Raw genomic sequence first — 20,131 nt, 5'->3', positions numbered from 1 at the left:
ACAAATTTATAATTTATTCATTAGGCTCAACTTGGCTCGAATTACATACCAGACCAGACTGAATAACATGCGCAATTCTTTCTTCTCAATGCGATAATCGTGCCAATAAAATCATTTTAAATCGTATTATTCACTTGTGTGGCTCAAACTTACAGCGCAGAGATTTCATGAAATATTTTTGTTTATTTACTCAAATTTGAAACAATTTTGTTTTCGAAAATCTTTTGATCCAAGATAATTTTGGTAAAAATATGGCAACAAATATGAGGAGTAATTTTTGCCTCTCTCAATCAAATAGACGCAATTTCTAATTTAATGTACACCTATTAAACTACCTGAGTTAACAACTAGCAATAAGTGCATTGATTTTGTGCCAATTATATGAGCTGACAACCAGCAGTATGATTTTTTAAATCTATAAAAAAAATTACAATAAAAATTCCATATTAAAATTCTCAAAAATTTGAGATGAAATTTTTGCTTGCTCAACATTATATTCAATATATTTTTTTGAATTTGTTTTACTTTCCTCCTGTTTGCCAAACAAATCATTTTCCCTCCCAAAAAACCGTCAAAAAGCCAAATCCGTTCAGTGGCTGCTCAGTTTGTGCCTACAAAGACTTCACGGGTGCTATCGAATGCCCTGACGCGTCCTTGCAGTGCCCACCCCGGGTCATGGTTGTTTGACCCCGCGACCCCTTGCTGATGGCGACGATGGAGTCCTGCTTGAGCCCCCAGAAGGAGGCCTGCTGCTGACTAAACGGGGGGCCTCGTGAACCGTTTCATAGCTAGGGCCACGACTCAGAGTTTTGTTGGGGGGTCGTTCAGGGGGCTCCGGTTGTATGGCTGACTGCTCAGGCTCGGGAGGCTCGTACTGGGGCTCGTAACTGGTGCGCCGAGGGGGCTCCTCGTACTGCTGCTCGTAAACGGCTGGACTGGACTCCAGCTGGTCCTCCACTCGTCCTGACAAAGCCTCAGTAAGACCGCTTCCTCCGGCTGCAGTCGGCTGGTATGAATAGCTGTCACCACTGATGCTTCCGCTGAGGACCCGAGAGGGCTCATAGTCCTCTCGGAGCTGCTGAACGACAGCTGCAGGGGACAGGTCGTAGTTGGAGACCATTGGAGTTGGTTGCTCGGTGCTGGCTCGGGAGGTGTAAGAAGGGATCTCATAATCTGTGTTAAAGATTTAAAAATAAATTAAAATTTATAATCTGATAAATTTTAAAAAAGTTTTATTAAATTAAACATAAATTATTTTTATGAAATTCAAAATTACTGGCTTATGAGTAAGGCATTAGAGGAAATTAAATTAGGTTTTTAATGAAACAAAGGTTTTTTAATTTTGATTTAAACGAAAATTATATTAACTTGAAGGGGCTACTTTAAAACTTACCAAACTGAGTGAGTATTATAACTGAGCTTTGGAACATGCAGAAATATGGTAGAGGCGTGTCTCACAGAGAGTTTTGTGGTTAAAGAATGAGTTATAAATTTAATGTATATAAAATCATAATAAATATTTATTAAACACCGAATTAAACGATTAAAAACCAAACACGTGAGCTAAAAAACGGTATAAAAAATTATCTTGGATAAAATCTTTAAAGGTTCTAATTATATAAATAAAAAAAAATTGTATGTGCCTATTAAAAAAAGACCATAATTTTACATTCTGTTATTTAGAGTAAAATTAAGAAAATTTGTTAAAAAAATTTTTAATTTAAAATTAAAATTTATTTACGACACTTAGGCGAGCAATTAATTGTACCTTTCTGCGCCCCCAGGGAGGACTCTAGCTTCTCTGTGAGGTAATTTATATTACTTTGTAGCCCAACCATTTCCTGCCTGAAATCATTAGTCGCAAAAAATTTTGAAAAAGTTCTATAAATGGGGTTGCATTTCAGTCGATTGGGAGGGCGGGTGAAGACAGAATTAAGCTGTTTTATAAGGGCAAACCTGTCGGTCGTGCAAATTTGCAGGCGTTGAAGTCCTGATCCTTTCGCACTGCGCAGCCAAGATTTCACACCTCTGCCTCAGCCAGTTACACTCGTCGCGGAGATTGTTTTTTTCAACCCTGTTTTATTTATTAAGAAAATTGTAAATTGTTTCTATTCTTAATTTTCGTATCCACCACCTTTTAAGAAAATAACGCTTTGCATAGAGTTTTAATTGAAAGTGATTCTCAAAATATAAAATAGTGTACTGTTATAATAAGTTTGTATTAAAATACACAACATTGATAAGAAGTGGAAGAAAGAGGTATAAACGGCGTGTATCTGAAATTGATAAAAATCACTACACAATGGAAACAAAATTTAATGTTTTATGTAGGGAATTTTATTTTTGTAATCAGCGCGGGTGTATAAATGAAGGAACTATAAATAGGACACACACAGAGAACAGGAATATAGCATGCACAAAAGTATAAAGAGCGGTTAATAATGATATAAATAGAGCGACTCCAGCCGACAATGGGAGAGGATAGCATGACATAAATCGGATTTATCTGGACGAGTGCTCAGAAATATTTAACTTCCCAAATTACAATGCATGCTTCCAATTAAAAATTTTTAATTGTTAAATGATTTGCGACATGGAATTATTCTAAATGACAGATTTAGAAGATTGAAAAGGAATCTGTAAAAGTGCGCAATTTTGTGTATTTGGTAAATGGCTGGACATAAAAGCCGCACAGACAAAAAAAATATATAATTTTAACGTTTCTGAGCACTCACCTCCTTCTGTTTACGTTTCACTTTGATTACAAGATCAACTTTAACTTGTCTCCTTTTCCCGGGTGCAACATCTGACCTATTATAAGTACTGGCTTAGAAAATTTTCAGCCCAAATACTACATGACGAGAGATCTAAACAGTGGCCATAAAACGATCCACAGATTTTTGCACAAAGAATTGAAACCCAACACACAGCAAATATATTAAAGAGCAGATATTGAGAGAGCTGAAATCAGTTAGGAAAGAGGAGACTTGACGTACTTTTAATTTACGAATATTATATATTTACCTAATAGAGAGTTTGCTAAACTACTAATAGTGAGAAAAATGATGAGAGAGTCCAAGCAATTTTGGAAAAAGAAAAATAGAGGATAAAGCAAAAATCTTATCTTACTTGTGCCGCATGGAGGATTCTTCCAATCTTTGTGTGAGATTGTGGCACTCATCTTTCAGTTTGGCCATCACTTGGTTTTGTGACTGAATCATGCCTTCTAGTTCTGACACGGTTTCAACTGAAATCCGATTGACACACAATCTCATCAATCAATTTTTATTTAAGTAAATTGACTTGGAAAAAAATTCGCATAACCGGAACTTAAACCTTCCTCACGTAAATTTAAAAAAAAAAAATATGTTTCTTGGAAGGGGAAAATTTAAAAAAGCAAAAACGCCATGCTTGGACTCACCATGTTTAGTCTCCATGTTGGAGATCATGTTAGAAAAATCCTGATCCCGAGGGTTGGGGGAAGCAGCGATAATATCTTTGGTCTTGTTAAGGGTCATCTGAAACCCCACCCGCGATTTGTTTAGTCGAAAAAGAGACATTTTGATGCCGATCTTTTGTATCAGATTTAAAAAGTTAAAAAAAAAATCAAAATATAGCCTCTGAATTATTGTTAAGCGGCATCATACCTCTCTATCGAGAGCGGCAAGCTGCTCTGAGAGCCTCAGGGCCTCTTGCCGCGCCCGCAAGGTTTCCGCGTCCGCCCTTTCAAGTCTCTCCCTCAAAGCTAAAATTTCGGCGCCCAGTCTCTTGCTGTCCTGCTTCCCTTCCCTATCAGCTCTCTCAGCTGCCAACTGGGCAGAGGCAAGCTCTTGACTTAAACTTGTGTGCTGCATAAGGGCCGAACTCAATTCTCCCTGCAACACATCTGTAGCCTGTGGCTTTAGCTTAATTTTTTGTTTGATTTCTAAGCTCATTGTATGAAGCAGAATTTAAAATAAATTATCAATAGAGTGGTATATAATATAATAAGAGTTGATTTTAAGAAGTGCAGCTCCAAAATCTTAAATTTTGCTTTAAGCTAAAGCCATAACAGTACCAATCTTGGACTGCGTTTCCTTGGCCAAGTCATCTAAGGTTGCATTTTTATTGGCTAACTCTCTTCGAAGTTCCGCGTCAACTCTACGAAGCTTCTCAACCTCAAGCTGCAACCTGCTAGTGGTATCCCACTGAGAGGAGAGCTCTGCCTGGAGCTGTTCGACCTGAGACTGGCACCTTCGCTCCACGGCGCTCCTTTCTTCGGACGCTCTTCTGCCCTGCTCGGCAATCGCCTCTCTTAATTTGAGATGCAAGCGATCCAGCTCGTCCTTCAGGCGCCGCACTTCCATTTCACTCTGCATGAGAATTTAACACACGGTTGAGGATGAATTAGAAGTTATTAAACAGTGGCAGAAAGTACCATATCAGAAACTGGATCAGATTGTACCTGGGATTTGTCAAAGTGAGCCTGTTCCGCAGCTTCCTTGCTGCGCTTCAGCTTGTGACTAGCATCGGATTCACGATCTCTCAGATCAGATAACGTTTTTTGGAGCTTTTGAACGGTCTCTGCCAGTTCTTCCTTCTCACTGTAAAATTATTATAAAAAATTATTTCATATTTTTAAAATATGTGTTGGATATAAAATAATTTTACCGGCGTAGATTTTCAATTTGGCGTTGATGGTGCTCCAAATCAATATTAGGCCTATCAGAAAAGTCCTCATTGGCCAAACGGGCTTTGTAAATAGCCGCCTCTTCCTGAGATTTTTTTAATTCGATTTTCAGGTGAGTCAGTTGAGCTTCAAGTTCACTGATGCGTGATTCAAAAACAATATTCGGTCCCTCCATTCTTGACTTTTTCTCCACCTTCTTACGCCGTGGTGTGGGCTGTAGAATAACAATTATGTAGTGTATTAACGAATATTATTAAATCGATTTCGCTTAAACAATTTTTTTATAAAATAATGAAATATTTAAGAATATTGAAATAATAATTAAAATAAAGAAAAATTTACCTCTGAAGCCTCAGTGTCCCCTTCCTCGTCCTCTTCTTCCTCACGATCTGACTGAATGCAATCAAACAAAGATTTTATAATTCCAGATTTTTGTCTGTCGTAGAGATTTTCGTTCTCGGACATTACTTCTTTCATTTTCCCCATAAGATTCGCCAGTTCCTCCTTTTGTATAGCAAAATGCAAAAGTTTCCACCGATTTCAACATTATATTTGTTTCCGAAAATTCTTACCCTGCAATACTGGGATTCCTTTTCTAGCTGATCAATATATTCCTCCTGCTTGTCAATGTAAAACACCATTTCCGGCGGCAGGGAATTTGTACCCGGTGGGTTTGTCTGCTGCTGTTCGCTCATCGGAGCTGCCCTTGGGGTATTCGGTGCGGTGGTGTTGTTGTCCTCAGCAGCCGAATCCACTTTCACCCTTGGCGGCGACCTGAAGGAGAGGCCTCTGCGCAACGAGGAGTAGTAAGGTGGTCGCCTGTGAGGGCTGAGCAGAGATCTGGTGCGTTCAAGCATAGACTCTGGATCCCGCTGTTCCTCTCCATAAATCTGTAAAATTATTATATTTAAAAAAAAGCAAATTACTAAAAATATCAATTTATTCAGAAAATTATTCAGCAGTTTAAAAAATATTGAACTTTATCTTACCGCAGTATAATGTCTGTAGGGAGAATGATATGATTCCGCCATGAGGTAACGCAAACGAGAAACAGCCTCTCGATAAGCAAAGTCTGTGTAATCCAGGCCGCGCTTCTTTTCCATTTTTTGAAGGCCATTGGTCTTTCTGCAACATTTCATGAAAGAGGTGTTTAAATTTTTATATTTGCAAAATATTTCCAAAAAATCTGAATCACGCGTCGTCATTATGAGTCAATTTACGATGATTAAAAACAAGAAAATTGCATAAAGTGAAAAATATTGTGAAATTTTATACGAGCATGCATAAGATGATCCCTGACTATTTACATAAATTCAAGTCCAAGGTAGACTTGTGTGTTACTGGCATACTAGGAATTATTATAACCTTCACAGTTTCTGGTCAAAACGAGAAGCCACCACGTCTGCTACGATAATACACTTCATCTGACTTGGATAACATTACCGAATATAATATTTATTAGTTTATTTCTAGCATGTCAATAGTGATAGAGTATATTAATGAAGTGTGTAATTCAATTTGAGAGATTGATGATAACAATTAATGATAAGAAATTACAAGGAATTAGTGTTAGTTATAATTTAAGTAATTATTGCATGTTTTTTCTGTGACCTCATTTAAACAATTGTTACAATGTCGATTAATCCTGAACTTGAAATAATTTTTCATGATGAATTCTGTCAAATGCTTATTTTTAAAGCCAAATTCCAGGATCTCTACGTCCAGACCGTTTTATATGCATATATTATTATTATCCAAGGGAGGGATTGCTGATTTTTTTTTTTTAAGAAAATCATGATATAATTGCCGTAATTGCCAGCGGAAACACATCCATTGTTTTAAGCATTAATTTTATTATGCTTTAAAAAAATTGTTTTGATCCTTGAAAATTGTCTTTTTTAAATTTTAATCTTGTTAACTATTCTTTCGCACATTACGCTAGTTGAAATCAATTAAACGACAAATAGTTTTCTGAAATAATAATCATATTTTGTTTTTAGTAGTTTTAGTACTTTCCCTGATTATTAAATTTCTTAAATATTTATAAAGCAAAACGTTATAAAATAAAACTTAAATTTATAACTATTTTCTGATATCTCTTTTATGTTCCCATGTGTATAGCGACCAGCGTTGTAGCGTTGTAATAATCATGAAAGATGCTGATAATATAAGAAAGAGAACCATGAAGGAGTTTTGTTTTTGGCCATGCACGCGGTTGGCATGGCACCACAAACAAGTCTAGTAATAATTTTTAATATAGTTTTGTTTTGACCTATATTCAGATTTCAGGCTAAACTTTTTTAACTCTTAAAACTTATTGCACGTGACACGAAAATAAAAAAAAGGCACGCAACCTAACATATTATTATTATGATAATAAATTTTCCCTGTCTTCGAAGTAAATTCCCGAAGGAGACAACGAAATAAATTACCTGTGCCACTGAAAAACGCACTTTCTGGAAATATTTTCGTGCATTTTGACAGTCTTATATGTGTGCTGCGGTGTTTTTGTTTACAAAGGCACCTGTCGTCGCGGGGACTGCAGCCGTTTGACGTTGTTTTGAGACATCAATCCTCTGAATCCTCCATTCACTGCTCTCAAGAGACAGCGGTGAGAAACCTGTACCACGTGCACCACATCAACATCTTCGTGTGGCAAAAACATCCTCTCATATATGACTTCTAAAAAACTGCAAAACGAGAGACTCTAAACAGATCAAAGGAATTCGCGTTGGCGGCGTTCGCGCCGGAAAATTGCACCTGGCGGTAGAAACAGCCGGTTTTTTAAGAAATAAACCGAAAAACGGTTTATTTTGAGGCAAAATCCGATTAAATTGGTGTAGACTAAGATATTTAAAATATTTTTAATACAGAGAGTTTCAAAACTGAATTTAAGTTTATAAAACAGCAAAATTTCATCAAAAACATTAAAATTATAATTATTTATTGAAAAGAACCGGTTAACCGGTATTGCGAATCGGACTGGACTGAAAAGAGCGCCTCGCGTGGAGAGATTGTGAAGCACCACAGTGACGGGAAAATTGAAAGGAACAAAAATGGGTCTGGTGTTGATGTTGTGATGAGACGTGCGTGGTCGAGACGACTTTTCATGGACTAAAGGACCCTGCTTCCTGACACAGGTGAGTGCCTTTGCACGCCCACGACCCTTCCAAAGTTGAAACGAACGTCCTGGACTGTTCGAACGGCCAATTGACACCCCTGCTACGCGGAAATTCCAGCTGCGAAATTTCGCAAGCAGCAACAAATGATTCACCCCCCACGGTGGCCACAAAATTGATCCAATCTTACATCGAAACCCTGAAAATTCCAGCCTCAGGCTTTCTTTACGTTCAATCACGTTGATTTTATTCGAATTTTATGCCTAAAAGTTGTTTTTAAGATGTAAAAAATGCAGAGAATTTTACCCATTTTTGCGAGAAAAATTTGTGCGAATATTTACAATTTTTGAAATTTTTGGTTGGAATTATAAAATGCTTGAGTAATTCATGCCAATTAATCATTGTCTGTGCGCACTGCGGCTTTATTCCGCGTTTTATTCTCCACTCAAGCGGAGAACAAAGGATTCACACCTGACAATAACAATCTGCCCGCGATTTGAGGTGCGGCGGCGGCTCTTGCGTCACTCGGCCCGGCCGAAGGACACCTTTTTCTTTCCAAATCGAATCAGCACCGGAAAAGCTGCGGCTGATTAGCCGCAAAAGTGTGCCAGGCCCAAAAGTGCCGATGGCCCGTCGCCAAACGGCCTGAATTTTTTCAAGGGATTAATTAGCGGGACGAAAATAATTATGAAACGGAGACACGCCCAACGAGAGAGGGTGTAAATTTTTTTCGCCTTGCGTTAGGAACGGGGTGGTGAACTCGACGTGGCGAACAAAGGGTTGAGGTGAACGACGGGTACATAGGCAGCTGACGACGCCTTTTTTTGTCTTTGATAATTACCTGCAAGAGCCGTAAACTGCCACTTGACATGAGTAGTGCATTCTTTAATCTAACCGATTACACAGAATGAATTAACTATTATCTGAACACAATAATTTGAATCATAGTTTGGTCATAATGTAGAAATTTGAATATCAATATATTAATTTATTTATATTGTATTTATGCAATTTTTGTTTTATACTTGAACTATAAATTTTCAATGAATATAATTTTAAATATAAATAAGATTTTTTACATTTCTTATTATTTTAATTTTTTTATAAATAATTTTTTAACTTGCTTTAATTAATTTATTTTAAAATTGAATTTTGAGAGAGAGAAAGAAAGGCATTAAGCATAAATAAATTTACTTGTAAATACCTACTAAATGTATCCTCTTCTAATTTTTAAAATCTATTTGTAGTGAGCCCATAATTCCCGTTGCGAGATAGATGTACTAATTGTACCATAAAAGGTGTGTTGGTTGGTGATTCTACATGGATCTTTATAATTTTATTAAATTGCAAAATGTGTCTGCGAATAAAATTTGAACAAATTTAATTTTGATAATAATTATTAATTCAATCCCTCTCACACTTTTTAAAGTTCAATTTGTTCACGTCTTCAAGCGAATAATGGAAGCAGTTTAATTCAGCTATATTAAATTAATAAATAAAAGTCAACATTTCATTCCTCTCATTGTTTGTGTCTGTTGCTCGGCACACTTTGCTCGTAAAAAGGGAAATTTTCACTTATTTTTACGAGTGGTGTCGTGCAACCTTTGCTACAATCAATAAAGATCTTCCCACGTTGAGAACTCCTGGCTCCGCGCGAGAGCAATTAATTCGCAGCACTCTTCTCATATCTCAAGAACAATCAGATCTGATTGCTCCGAAAATTAGCGATTCCAGCTAATGGAAAATATCATGCTGAGTAAGAGAGACGCGATTTTATAATTTAGTTTCTCCGCTGGAGCCTGCAGCTTTTTCTCTTTAAATTAAAATGAAATTGTGTCTCTATGGTGCTTCAAAATTAAGAGTCTGTTAAAGAATAAAAGAACTTGAATGAAAAGACGCAAGCAGTTGCTGCTCAAAGGATGGACCACCGGTAAAAAGTTTCAAAAGTGCATGACTAAAGAGATTTTTTGCACATTCACTCATATTATTTTCAAAATGAAATTGTGTTCAATGAAAAAAAATAATAATATCCTGGAAATTCGCTACTTTGAAGAAATAAAGAATTAAAAAAATTTATTTATATTTCAATACATAAAACAGGTTGTATATAATTTTAGTCTTATTTATTAAATAAATAAAATATAAGGAGAATATTATAACTTTGTCTTGGCAGAACAATTGCATTTCATTTCCCTAATTAATGGGGATCAATCCAGGATATGTCTGAAGAAGTTGACACTCGACGATGAATGGAAATGTCCATAATGCAGGATAATAAATAATTAAAACATAAATATTACTCTAAAATAATATAAAACTAATGATAATAACAATATTGCTTGTATTAGAAAAACCAACAAAATAAGGAATATTAATTGAATTTTCAAATTACCAAGCAATATATAATTTTAAGACAATTATAGCTTCATCTCACTTTCTGATCAAAAATCATAAGCGAATTATAAAATCATAAAACGTTTCACGGAAATGATAATAAAAAATGAAAGTATATTTACAATAAAAAAGAAAATTGAGTTTGTAAACCTTTGAGTTTTCCTGCCCCTGGTCGGACTGGGTCTGACGAGGATGGGTCTGCTGGAGGCCCTGGACGCGGGTCTGAGGGGCGTGTGTTGGCTCATGAGGACTGGGGGCAGGGAGCGCGCCCTGCGGCTGCCTGCGGTGGCGCTCAGCATCGCGACTGGGGCGCCGGGCGTGCGGGGGTTGCCTTTATGGCTTCGGTGCCATCGACCTGTGCCACCCTGTGCATGGTCCAGCGCTCCCCGGCCTTTTGTTTTACGCGGCTCTGCTCATGCGGCCCATTAAACGCGTGCACGCCGAGACCCATGAAATGTTTAGCCAATGCTTTGTTTTCTTGTCTTATAAAAATGTGTATGAAGTCTCCCGATTAAATTATAAAACATGATTAATTAAATTTATGACATTTTAGTCGCAAGCGAAACTTGGGAGTAAATATGAGAATATTTTATTTTTGATTTAGAATTTCATTTTTAATTGAAGAGTTATGTATTGTTATTTTTCTTATCAAGTTTCATTATTAATTTCCTATTTGGTGTTATTTATTATATTTTTGCATGTAAAAATTAACAATTTCAGATTTTTTTCACCTATTTTTATAATTAATTTAACAGAAGAAAGGCTTGAATACTGTGCAAATACACATTTAAACTTCTTGACGTGAGTTACATAAAAATGAAATTGATGATTTCATTTAAATTTAAGAAAATAGAAATAAAGAACCTTTAATCAGAATTTCTAGCCCGAATTTTTGTAGTTTTTATAATTTAATAAGTAAATTTAAAATATGTAAAAATGAAAAATTATAGCTTCAGAAATTTTCGTCCAACTTTTTTATTTTAAATTAATTCAAATCACAAAAGGCTGGAATACTAGGCGAAAAAATGTTGGAAATTGTCAAATTGAATACTAAAGCAAGAAAAAATATAAGGCAATTAATATATGAAGTAAATATTGAAATTGCAACTGGGGACCAGTCAGAATAATGCACGTTAAGCTCTCTGTATTTCAATCCTCGTTCAAGTAAGAGCTTCTCAATCTCAACTGCATGATGAATTTCAAGTAAAAAACTGGACACTGGTTTGAAATAATGCGTGCTCGCCGCGGAACTCGAGAGCAAAGGCGGCTATGCCAACCGCGGCCGAATTGCGGTAAACGATCGATTGTCCAGGTGCAGTTTCGAGAAACCAGTCGGCGGATAAGATGCAAGCATTTCTAACTGGTCTAGGATTTCTTTTATCTTCATTTCCATTCCAGAGAGCGCTTGTCTTGTCGCTTTGTTTTTATCTGTCGGTAATGGAGTTGCCAGAATGCTTTGCAAGCATCAATTAACGCAGCGTGTGAACGAATCCGACTCGCAGCACGCTTGAATAAATTAGCCTAACTGCACTCTTCCAAAGTTTGGGCACCGCATACGGTGCAGCGCTTTGGCGGATTTTGATGATATTCTGCTTGAAAGATTTCTCACTACTTTTGAATCAGCATGGCTTAAAAAATATAATATATTGATTTAAAAAGGAGTGCTAAGTCATTGAAAGTACAGTAATCTAGTCTAAAAATAGCCAAAGGAATTTAATTTTTGTAGGTAAATTTATCTATTAAAAAAAAACTGTATGCTGAAACTTTGGGAAATGGCAATAAAATTATTTTTAATTAATTCTCACATTCATAAAACTAGAAATATCTAAATGAAATTGCATAATTTTCATATTATATGATTATACATTTTTTGAGAACCACTTTCATTTTTAAAGAAAAATAAATATGTTATAAACAGTTATAAAAATTTGGTGCTGCTATAAAAACCATTCTAATTTAGTAAATTGAACTCCCTTAACAGAATATTGCAAGGCTATAATATAAATTTTATGGCACAGTTAACCCGGAAACCGAAAATAGACGGCTATTTCAAAAACCATTCCCGTCATTTGATTTCGACAAAGCGGCTGCACCTTGCCAAAATCGCCACTGCAGCCACCACCGTCAAATTCTAAATTTAATCAAAGCTGCATCAATTTTTAGGTTTCATTTCCTCATTAAGTTTTTAATGCGGCATTTTATTACTTGTATTTATGATCGCAATTGTTCTTTAATTGAGAGCCGCGGGAGAGCAAATTTGCGTCTAGCGTGTAAAATCTCATCGAATTTCAACGTGCGTGATCCACTGTGATGCACACGGGCAGAAATTCGTGCCAGGCGGTGCTGCCTTCACATCTATGGGGGAGCAAGAAATGGTCTCGAAAAGATTGCAGAGATACCGCTTCAAACCGACGCACTCTGTGTTTGTTTATAATTCAGGACGAAATCAAATAATGAATTTTTAACCGATTGCCAATCAGCGTGCGAATTAACAGCAGCGTGCTGAGGTCAATTTAACGAGTGGGTCGCTCAACCAGTGAGCCAGAAACAAACCTGACTTGCTCACCTACAAAACCAACTAACTGAGCGTGTAAAGAGACGACAGTTGTCTTCAAGTGCTAATTTGCATAAAGGGTGAAGAGAACCGCGAATTACGCGTATCGATCAGAGTGCGCTTTGCTTTCTTGTTCTAAAAGGGAAATCTTGCAATCTGCTTAGTTGAAATGGAAAATAAAGGCGCGAAGAGAGGAGAACGGCGCTTTCCATTTGTGAAAACGAGAGGATGTGCCAACAAAGTATGACAATGTACTTTATCAGTGTTTGGTTAAAATTTTTGATAGAGGTCGGTGGCGAAACAAACAATTTGATTGTAATGAACAAACGAAAACTCTCCTTGAAAATTTTTAAATCAGCCAGAAATAATTTTTTTTCTTTAATCTATTATTGCGAGGGAATAAGTAATTTGGAATTTTCTTAAACATCATTAAGACCCCATCCGCCTTATTGTTAGTGAAGGCATCAAGGTGAATTAATTTTTTTACATTTAATTATAATATTATTAATATTTCACATTGAAATAAATAGCTATAAAATAACATAATTTTTAGTGCGGCACTATCCATCAAAATTATTAGGTTTTTTAATCGCATCAATTTTACTTGCAATTTTTTATTTGCGATAAAATAAAAAATTAAAAGTGATTTTAAACATTACAATTTAAACTTGCAGCCAATTAAAATTATTATAACGTCCTTGAAGTGACTGAAAGGCACAATATTTACTTCAACAATCCAGATAAAACGGCGGGCGACTTATCTGCGCGACACGACAGTTTCATACATGACGCATATAATTAATTCTGATAGCTGATCTACCTTGACAGCACATTATGAAAAGTAGCAATTATGCGATTCCTTTCTCGGCATAATTCAATTACACGCCAAGTCTCCCTGACCTCGGACATGAAAAAGAGTCAAAAATAATTCGCACCATGAATGGAGAAAAACCGCACCGCATGGAAATCAGGTTTTGCGTTTGCTGCTGCAAATGTCATCGCGCGCCCAAGCCCATTTTTTCCTTTCACTGGCAGGTACGGTGATTTCTGTGCGCGGGAGAGTTATTTATGCACAAATTCTTCTGCCTCCTGCTGCTCTCAGCAAAGCAGATTCAATCTGAATTTATTGGCCGAGAGACAAAAATCGCTTTTGTTTCAAATTCTCTGCAGCCCCGCAGTTGGCCAATTCACTGCGTGAGATCTCCGCTGTTGGTCCGCGCACGATTTCCCAATAAAGATATCGCGCTCTTTATATCTTCATAAGAGTAGGAAGAAGATTCGCGCAGAGTCACGTTCTGAAAGGAAAACAATCAGAATTTTTTGGCCGACGCTATTCGCATGCGACAATGAGGTCGAGTGAGCTTCTTGGCAGTGATTTGTTGAAACACTCTTTGAGATAAGACGCTGCCTATATCGGCTCTGGGCTCAGCTTTTGGCTCCCCATATCCTTATTTGGCTGCTTTGCGTGTCTGGCTGCGCAGGAAGTTCAAAGTGGTAGTTCGTTTTCTTACCCTACTACTTCCACAAACTCTGTTTTAATTCAATCAATACTTAGAGAGATTTATTAACCTCTAAATAAACTTTGCTGCAGGGCTCTTTTTAGATTTTAAGTAATTTATTTTTATCGTCTTTCAATAGTTCCCTTTTTAGATTTTAGTAAGAAATACATTTTTTGACACATTTTTACTTAACTTTCTTCGCAAGAAAACTGTTTTAAAGATTTTAAATTGTTTGTTTCAGAAATATGTTTATTGGGCTCAATTTTTATATCATTTCTAATTAATATTGTTTGGAGAAAATGAATGAATTGTAATCAATTCTAAACAGATCCATCAATAGCGAGAAAAATGCATGGTTTAATTAATAATAGATCTTCTGCTGAAATGTGATCCTTGGTATAAGAATTCAGAATTATTAAATTGTTTTTATTCAAATTTTTTATGTTTTCTGCTTAATGAGAGTCACTTGAAATCCATCTCAATGAATCTGAAGGCTCGGCATGGATCACTTTCCTTGTGTGAATTAAGGAGCAGCTGAAGCAAATTGTTATTGCCTAATAAAGTGGCCACTTTCGGGCCTCATATCCATTTAAAACGAACTCTCATGAGAATGGGCACTAATTAAAGCGAATGAGTTTGTGACAGACCGACACATCACCAGGCGCTAGTTTTGTTTTTGATATACGAGAAAGAAATCGTCGAAACCCACTCAAACTTCCGCCTCGCTCGTCCATGACTTTGACCTTTAGCCCACGCGGGGGAGTTTTTACGCATCTCTTTGTGGCGTCATTCAATCGGCAGCCGCTCTAAATGGTCACGTGGCCTTCGACAGCAGAGGTGCGAATCTTTATGCAAAACACGTCCAAGTAATTAATGATGATGAGATCTGCTTAAACGGTTGACAGAAAGTTGAGTGGTGGGAATAAAAGAGTGGAAATGAAAATAAGAAACAAACAACAAAGCTCTTGACGATAAGGAGCAATTTAAACGTACGGAGATTCACTGACAATGAATTTAATTGTTTCAAGTGTTGAATATTATTTAATTAAAAAATTTAATAAAAAATTCGTATTCAGAGTCATGCTTTTTTTATTATTCAATATTAACTAAAATGATAAACAAAATTATTGTTGCGACCTCATTTATGTCACATTCAGGTTTTGTAACACAAAACAAGAAATAATTAGTGCTGCTTTGTTTTGCTGCGGTTTTTATTTCATTCGTTTTTGCTTCCGAGAAGCGATTTCAGGCCAAGTGGAGGTGCAGCAGCCTTTGCCTGGTGAGAAGAAGCGTCGTCGTCTTTCTCTCTCTGACTGCATTAAATCATCGAGTTGATGGTGCTCGAAGGCGCTGATGTCAGGTGTCTCTCGATAAAAGACTCGCAAGAGAGAAAAGAGCGTATGGCCTCGATACCACTACACTCGCGTATTAATATTATCGTGGCTCCCTCTGAATAACTTACGCTGCGCCCAACACATACGACGTAAAACGAGAAAGACGCACACAAAGCGGGTATACTGTTTCTTTTGGTGACTCATTCCAATAATTTTTATATTGGGCTGCGGCTTTTTTATATGCCTGAGATTCGGTTTGATGTAATTGTGGGTGGAGAACAAACAATCTTTGCTCAAATAAAACAAATGCATAGCTTTAAATGGCTTTAAAATTAAATTATTTCCGATTTTGATGATTGTTTATTTTTTGCACTTCAATCCTCTCAGTGCCTCTCAGTTATCCAACGTGATAAAAAAAAATGGAAGGATCAATAAATTTTTATCAGGTTTTTATTTATGTTTTTTGTTTAAATTAATGAAACTTTGAACAGTTTCTGTGGATAAAAAAAGTTTTTTTTCTTTGAAACTGCAAAGTCATTTAAATTGATATATTATTTATTTTTTGATATTTATATGATTTCAGGTTTCAACAATAATAATTAATTTTGAATAATTTTTGAATGAGAATAATACAAATTTTGTATACACTTTCCTATTAAAATTTATTTTAACATCTGCTCACTCAAGCAAAGTGTCATGTCCCCAAACCAAGCAGCAAATTTGTAGTGCAGATGTCCTATATTTATCGGGTCGACAATCCACCATTTTTTCTGGGTTTTTTCGCCTTTTGGCTTTCAAGCGAGCAGATCGCATGCGGCGGCGAAGGCTCGGTGGGTGTCGTGATTGCGGAGCGAGCCGACTCCACACGCAGTAGATGTCTATTAAAATTCAGCCCGCGGCCGTGGCAGAGTACGAAATATCTGCACAAAGTGTACACCCCGATAAAGCCAACAAAGCGTATTGTTCGTGAGCTGCGTTTCCAAAAGATAATGAGGCGGGAGATATTTTTGGAAACGATTTGCTCACATCAGCGTTTGTTTGCATTTGAGTGGCAGATAAGGAGAAATGGCTACAACACGGTCAAGGCGTTTATGGTAATGGCAAGGACAAAAATAGCAAAAGTCGTCCCTGGGAGATGCATAAAAATAACTAGCCGGAAATTTTTCAAATCGTTTGGTCGCATGCAAAAATAAAATTTGGCCTTCACTTATATATATGATTTAATCGATATAAAAAAAATTATATAATATGAAATTTCAAAGTTGGGATGAGAAATATATTTTATGTAAATAATGTAAATTGTTTACTATAAAATTATAATTATTGAAAGCAAAGTGGAACATCTAAATGTACAGCATGTGACGTAATCTAAATTTATATCAAATATTATAAATATGTGAGGGAAAAAAATGAATTGTTAAATTCAAAACACTCTGATTGTGCATGCAAGTCAGTGCTCCCTCGCGCTGTCAGACATTGATTGATTTATTTGCCGTGCAATTTCCCTGGGCCATAACTTGATTAGCACGTAATGTTGCTGACCGAGACAAGAAAATCGACTAGAAGGCACTTGTTTGCACTGCCGCGTATAAACTTTACACACCGGCCGACTCCACCCTAATCAATATGTTTGTCTGATGCTCCCAATTTTCTCACTCCATCGTCAGTCTAATGAAAATTCGCTGCTGATTTTGTTCGCAGGGCATGGCGGAGTCGGAGAGACCGCCGGGGTGCGATTCGCCCAAACCCGGGGGTGTCTTCTGGCAGCTGCTGTCTGCGGATGGCACCTTCCGACTTCCCGAGGCCATGATCTTTGTGGGAAGCGCAGATTGTGATGTTCTTGTGAAGGTGAGGAACTTGCGTTTTTCTTTGTTTATTTGTTTTGCGTGTGTTTGTTGAGAAAATATCAGATTTCGCTTTCTCAGTCTGGAAACAACTTGGACTGCTTACCCTGATGTCTGGACGGTGCATATTTAATTTACGTAATACAAAAGCTGATCTCAATTACATCAACTTTATTTCCTTTACTTTGCTCATTGCAGTGTTTGCATCTGCGATGGTATGAAGACACAAATTGTTAAATCTTGTTTCAATTAATTGCAATATTGTATTTACAAAATTATTATTTACTTAAAATATATTCTAAACTAATTTTTTAAAGCTCCAGACGCTACATATTTGTATAGTTCTATAGTTCTAAATATAATTAGTTAAAAGAAAGGAAAAAAAAGTCATTGTAATAGGTCATTTTAGCTGCATTTAGTTATGACATAAAGTTTGTTATGAACATTTCATTTAAATTTTTTTCTCGTGTGCCAGGCAAATTTTTCAGGATAATTTTTTTCAATTTATTTAAAGTAACGCTATGAACGAGAGACAATGAAAGTGACATTGCGTGTTTGTCTTAAAATCCCCTCTAAACCCGTCTCTCACTTCCTATCTAATTATTGGAGCCATTACCCCCTGCGTTTGTTTTGTCTAAATGAAAAACAAAGTGATCTTTCAACGGCTGGGAGGATTTTCAAAAGAAAACACACATTCCGCCCCTCAAAGTCTTCGTATATTTACTTAAAAGTTTGGTGCTCGTGCGGTGCTAAAATTAAATAAAAAGCGTTGAGGAGGCGCTTTCTAACTTTTCCTTCCCCCCAAAGAATCCGTACAAAGCGATCGGAGATTTTGGCTCACTCGGGTGGATAAGAAGCAGCTGGCTAGTTAATTGCAGCGAGCACACGTGAGGCCGCCTAGGATAAATATCTGCGACAACATCAGCAGGCCGTTCCGTGGCCTGGATTAAGCTCTAGTTGCGTGACGGTCTAGTTGGGTGACCGTCAGACGGTCAGCCAGCAGTCTCGCGCAGCCTCGCCAAGTGTAAACAACTCCTCTCGAGTTTCTCTCCTTTTTGCTCAAATCACAAGTCTTTTGTATTCTTTTTAATTGTGGTTTAATCGTGGATGTTCTGTGTGTGGTCAGGCCAAGAGTGTGGACAAGAGGCATGCGGTGATCATGTACGACTACTGCGACAAAAAGTTCAAAGTTAAGGATCTCAACAGTGCTAACGGGGTGAGTTGATCATTTTTTTTTACGTTTGCGTGCAGCAATTTTCAAGACCGATTGTTTCAAAATTTTGTGCAACGTCGCATCTATTATAAATTAATTCAAATTTTGTTCATTTCAAAAAATTATGGATTTGAAAATTTATAATTTTTGGAAAAAAGGTCATTTTTTTATATATTTTTTTCAGTAATAACTTTTTGATTTTAAAATGAATTTGTTTTTTATCTTAAGTATCTTTTTTTTAATTTCTTTCCAACTTTTTTTCTTTTCGAAATAATACATCTTTTTTAACATTCCAATCTATAACGGATTCATAAAACCTACACAGTTTTTTTTAACTGCTGGATTAACAACACGTAGATCTCTTTGAAAGATCTCGTGCTATATTCGGCCTAGGGTTCTAAATTCTAATTATCATACCATTTCAACCTACAACAATAAATTTAATCAAATCCATTGTAAGAACACCTGCCAGTGGTTTTTTTCCTGAGGCAAATCTTTTCATCAAGTTCAAGGGCCCGAAAAATTGGACGAAATATAATTATCGTGAATTACCGCGTTGAAGTCTCTTCCTTCCAGTGTGCACTTCCCTCAAATTTAATTGCAAAATGCAGCACAGAGTGATGCTCCTGCGGCTTTTGCTAATCACCGGTGCGCTCTTCCACAATCGAGCAGCCTCTGCAAAAGCCGCCGAGCATGAATCTATTGTTGAGAAATTCCGAAAGTGCAAAAACCCCGTTCGTGGCTCTTTGTGGCGAGCGCATGCCGCCCGGCTGGTCCGCCTATCGGGCCCCCTCTCGCGTGGTCCGAGTTGTTGTGGATTCTCAGACACCTCGAATGGCTTGTGTTTGAATGACAGTGACTCATTAATGCTGGTGTATTGCAGACGTTCGTGAACGAGGCTCGTATTCCGGTGCAGACGTACATTCAGCTGGAGAGCATGGACGTACTTCGGTTTGGCTTCGATATCCTTTTCACTCAAACAACAACTACTGCTTCATTATCAAATTACGTCTTGTGCTCGCTTTTCAAAACTAATTAAAAATGAAAGCAAGTCTGTACACGTTTTTCAAAGCAAGCGTTCTTTGTGTATTATTTACAAATTGGATTGTTTTCTTTCCGCCTCTTGTTTGAATTTTTTACTTCAAGAGAAAGCACTCATTTAAATTAATTGCATGTTAATTATCTACTTCCTCTTCATTTCAATGAGTTTCTCTGTCATTTGAATTTTAAAAAAAGTGACGATTTTGATTAAATCATGAACATCATAAACAACTTGACTATGACGGAGAAATGAAATAAAACTTGTAACACTCCTTTGGTGTTGTAATGGTCCTAAAATTAATTTATGTTGGTGAACTTTTCAAGAGTTTATTTTTACGGAACATTCTGTGTCAAACATCTCAACTTAAGATAGACTTCCAAGAACGTGCAAATTTTTTGAGACATGTTTTTCTTGCACTGTAAAGGTGAACGCTCCGCTTTCCCCGCTGAGTCACGCTTGGCTA

General features: G+C 36.7%; 2 protein-coding genes across 9 annotated transcripts; one reads left to right on the top strand and one right to left on the bottom strand.

Moving 5' to 3' along the window:
- Positions 1–30: 30 nt before the first annotated feature.
- On the bottom strand, positions 31–10,474 carry LOC132199394 (serologically defined colon cancer antigen 8 homolog). Of its 8 annotated transcripts, XR_009442103.1 has the most exons (13): positions 10,333–10,474; positions 5,659–5,794; positions 5,242–5,559; positions 5,012–5,173; positions 4,651–4,883; positions 4,418–4,583; positions 4,058–4,352; positions 3,648–3,886; positions 3,422–3,572; positions 3,130–3,247; positions 1,957–2,074; positions 1,769–1,845; positions 1,034–1,173 (listed from the first exon to the last, which is right to left on the bottom strand). XR_009442103.1 is itself a non-coding variant. In XM_059624059.1 (12 exons), exons 1-12 carry the CDS (start codon positions 10,425–10,427, stop codon positions 674–676), a joined length of 2,490 nt encoding a protein of 829 aa, XP_059480042.1. In that variant the 5' UTR covers positions 10,428–10,474; the 3' UTR covers positions 31–673. The 8 variants fall into 8 exon arrangements, 7 of the variants coding, with proteins under 7 accessions (XP_059480042.1, XP_059480045.1, XP_059480043.1 ...); XM_059624059.1 differs by lacking the exon at positions 1,957–2,074 and having other exon boundaries at positions 31–1,173; XM_059624062.1 differs by lacking the exon at positions 1,957–2,074 and having other exon boundaries at positions 31–1,173; positions 3,422–3,518.
- On the top strand, positions 7,690–19,680 carry LOC132199395 (centrosomal protein of 170 kDa-like). The gene is made up of 4 exons (XM_059624067.1): positions 7,690–7,809; positions 17,271–17,417; positions 18,540–18,629; positions 19,510–19,680. Exons 2-4 carry the CDS (start codon positions 17,274–17,276, stop codon positions 19,663–19,665), a joined length of 390 nt encoding a protein of 129 aa, XP_059480050.1. The 5' UTR covers positions 7,690–7,809; positions 17,271–17,273; the 3' UTR covers positions 19,666–19,680.
- Positions 19,681–20,131: the final 451 nt, after the last annotated feature.

Source organism: Neocloeon triangulifer, unplaced genomic scaffold, assembly GCF_031216515.1.
Source record: "Neocloeon triangulifer isolate White Clay Creek 2 clone unplaced genomic scaffold, ASM3121651v1 ptg000014l, whole genome shotgun sequence".
NCBI lineage: Eukaryota > Metazoa > Arthropoda > Insecta > Ephemeroptera > Baetidae > Neocloeon > Neocloeon triangulifer.
The sequence above is the reverse complement of the archived record's forward strand: the minus strand, read 5'-3'. Positions and strand labels throughout refer to the sequence as shown.

Excerpts from the sequence above, each read along its gene's own strand:
- LOC132199394 (XM_059624059.1), bottom strand. The coding sequence starts at position 10,427 with ATGAGCCAACACACGCCCCTCAGACCCGCGTCCAGGGCCTCCAGCAGA. Across the intron at positions 4,353-4,417 it reads CTGATCCAGTTTCTGATATG|AGTGAAATGGAAGTGCGGCG; the intron begins GTACTTTCTGCC and ends ATTCTCATGCAG. Across the intron at positions 3,248-3,421 it reads CAACATGGAGACTAAACATG|TTGAAACCGTGTCAGAACTA; the intron begins GTGAGTCCAAGC and ends ATCGGATTTCAG.
- LOC132199395 (XM_059624067.1), top strand. The coding sequence starts at position 17,274 with ATGGCGGAGTCGGAGAGACCGCCGGGGTGCGATTCGCCCAAACCCGGG. Across the intron at positions 17,418-18,539 it reads ATTGTGATGTTCTTGTGAAG|GCCAAGAGTGTGGACAAGAG; the intron begins GTGAGGAACTTG and ends GTGTGTGGTCAG. Across the intron at positions 18,630-19,509 it reads ATCTCAACAGTGCTAACGGG|ACGTTCGTGAACGAGGCTCG; the intron begins GTGAGTTGATCA and ends GGTGTATTGCAG.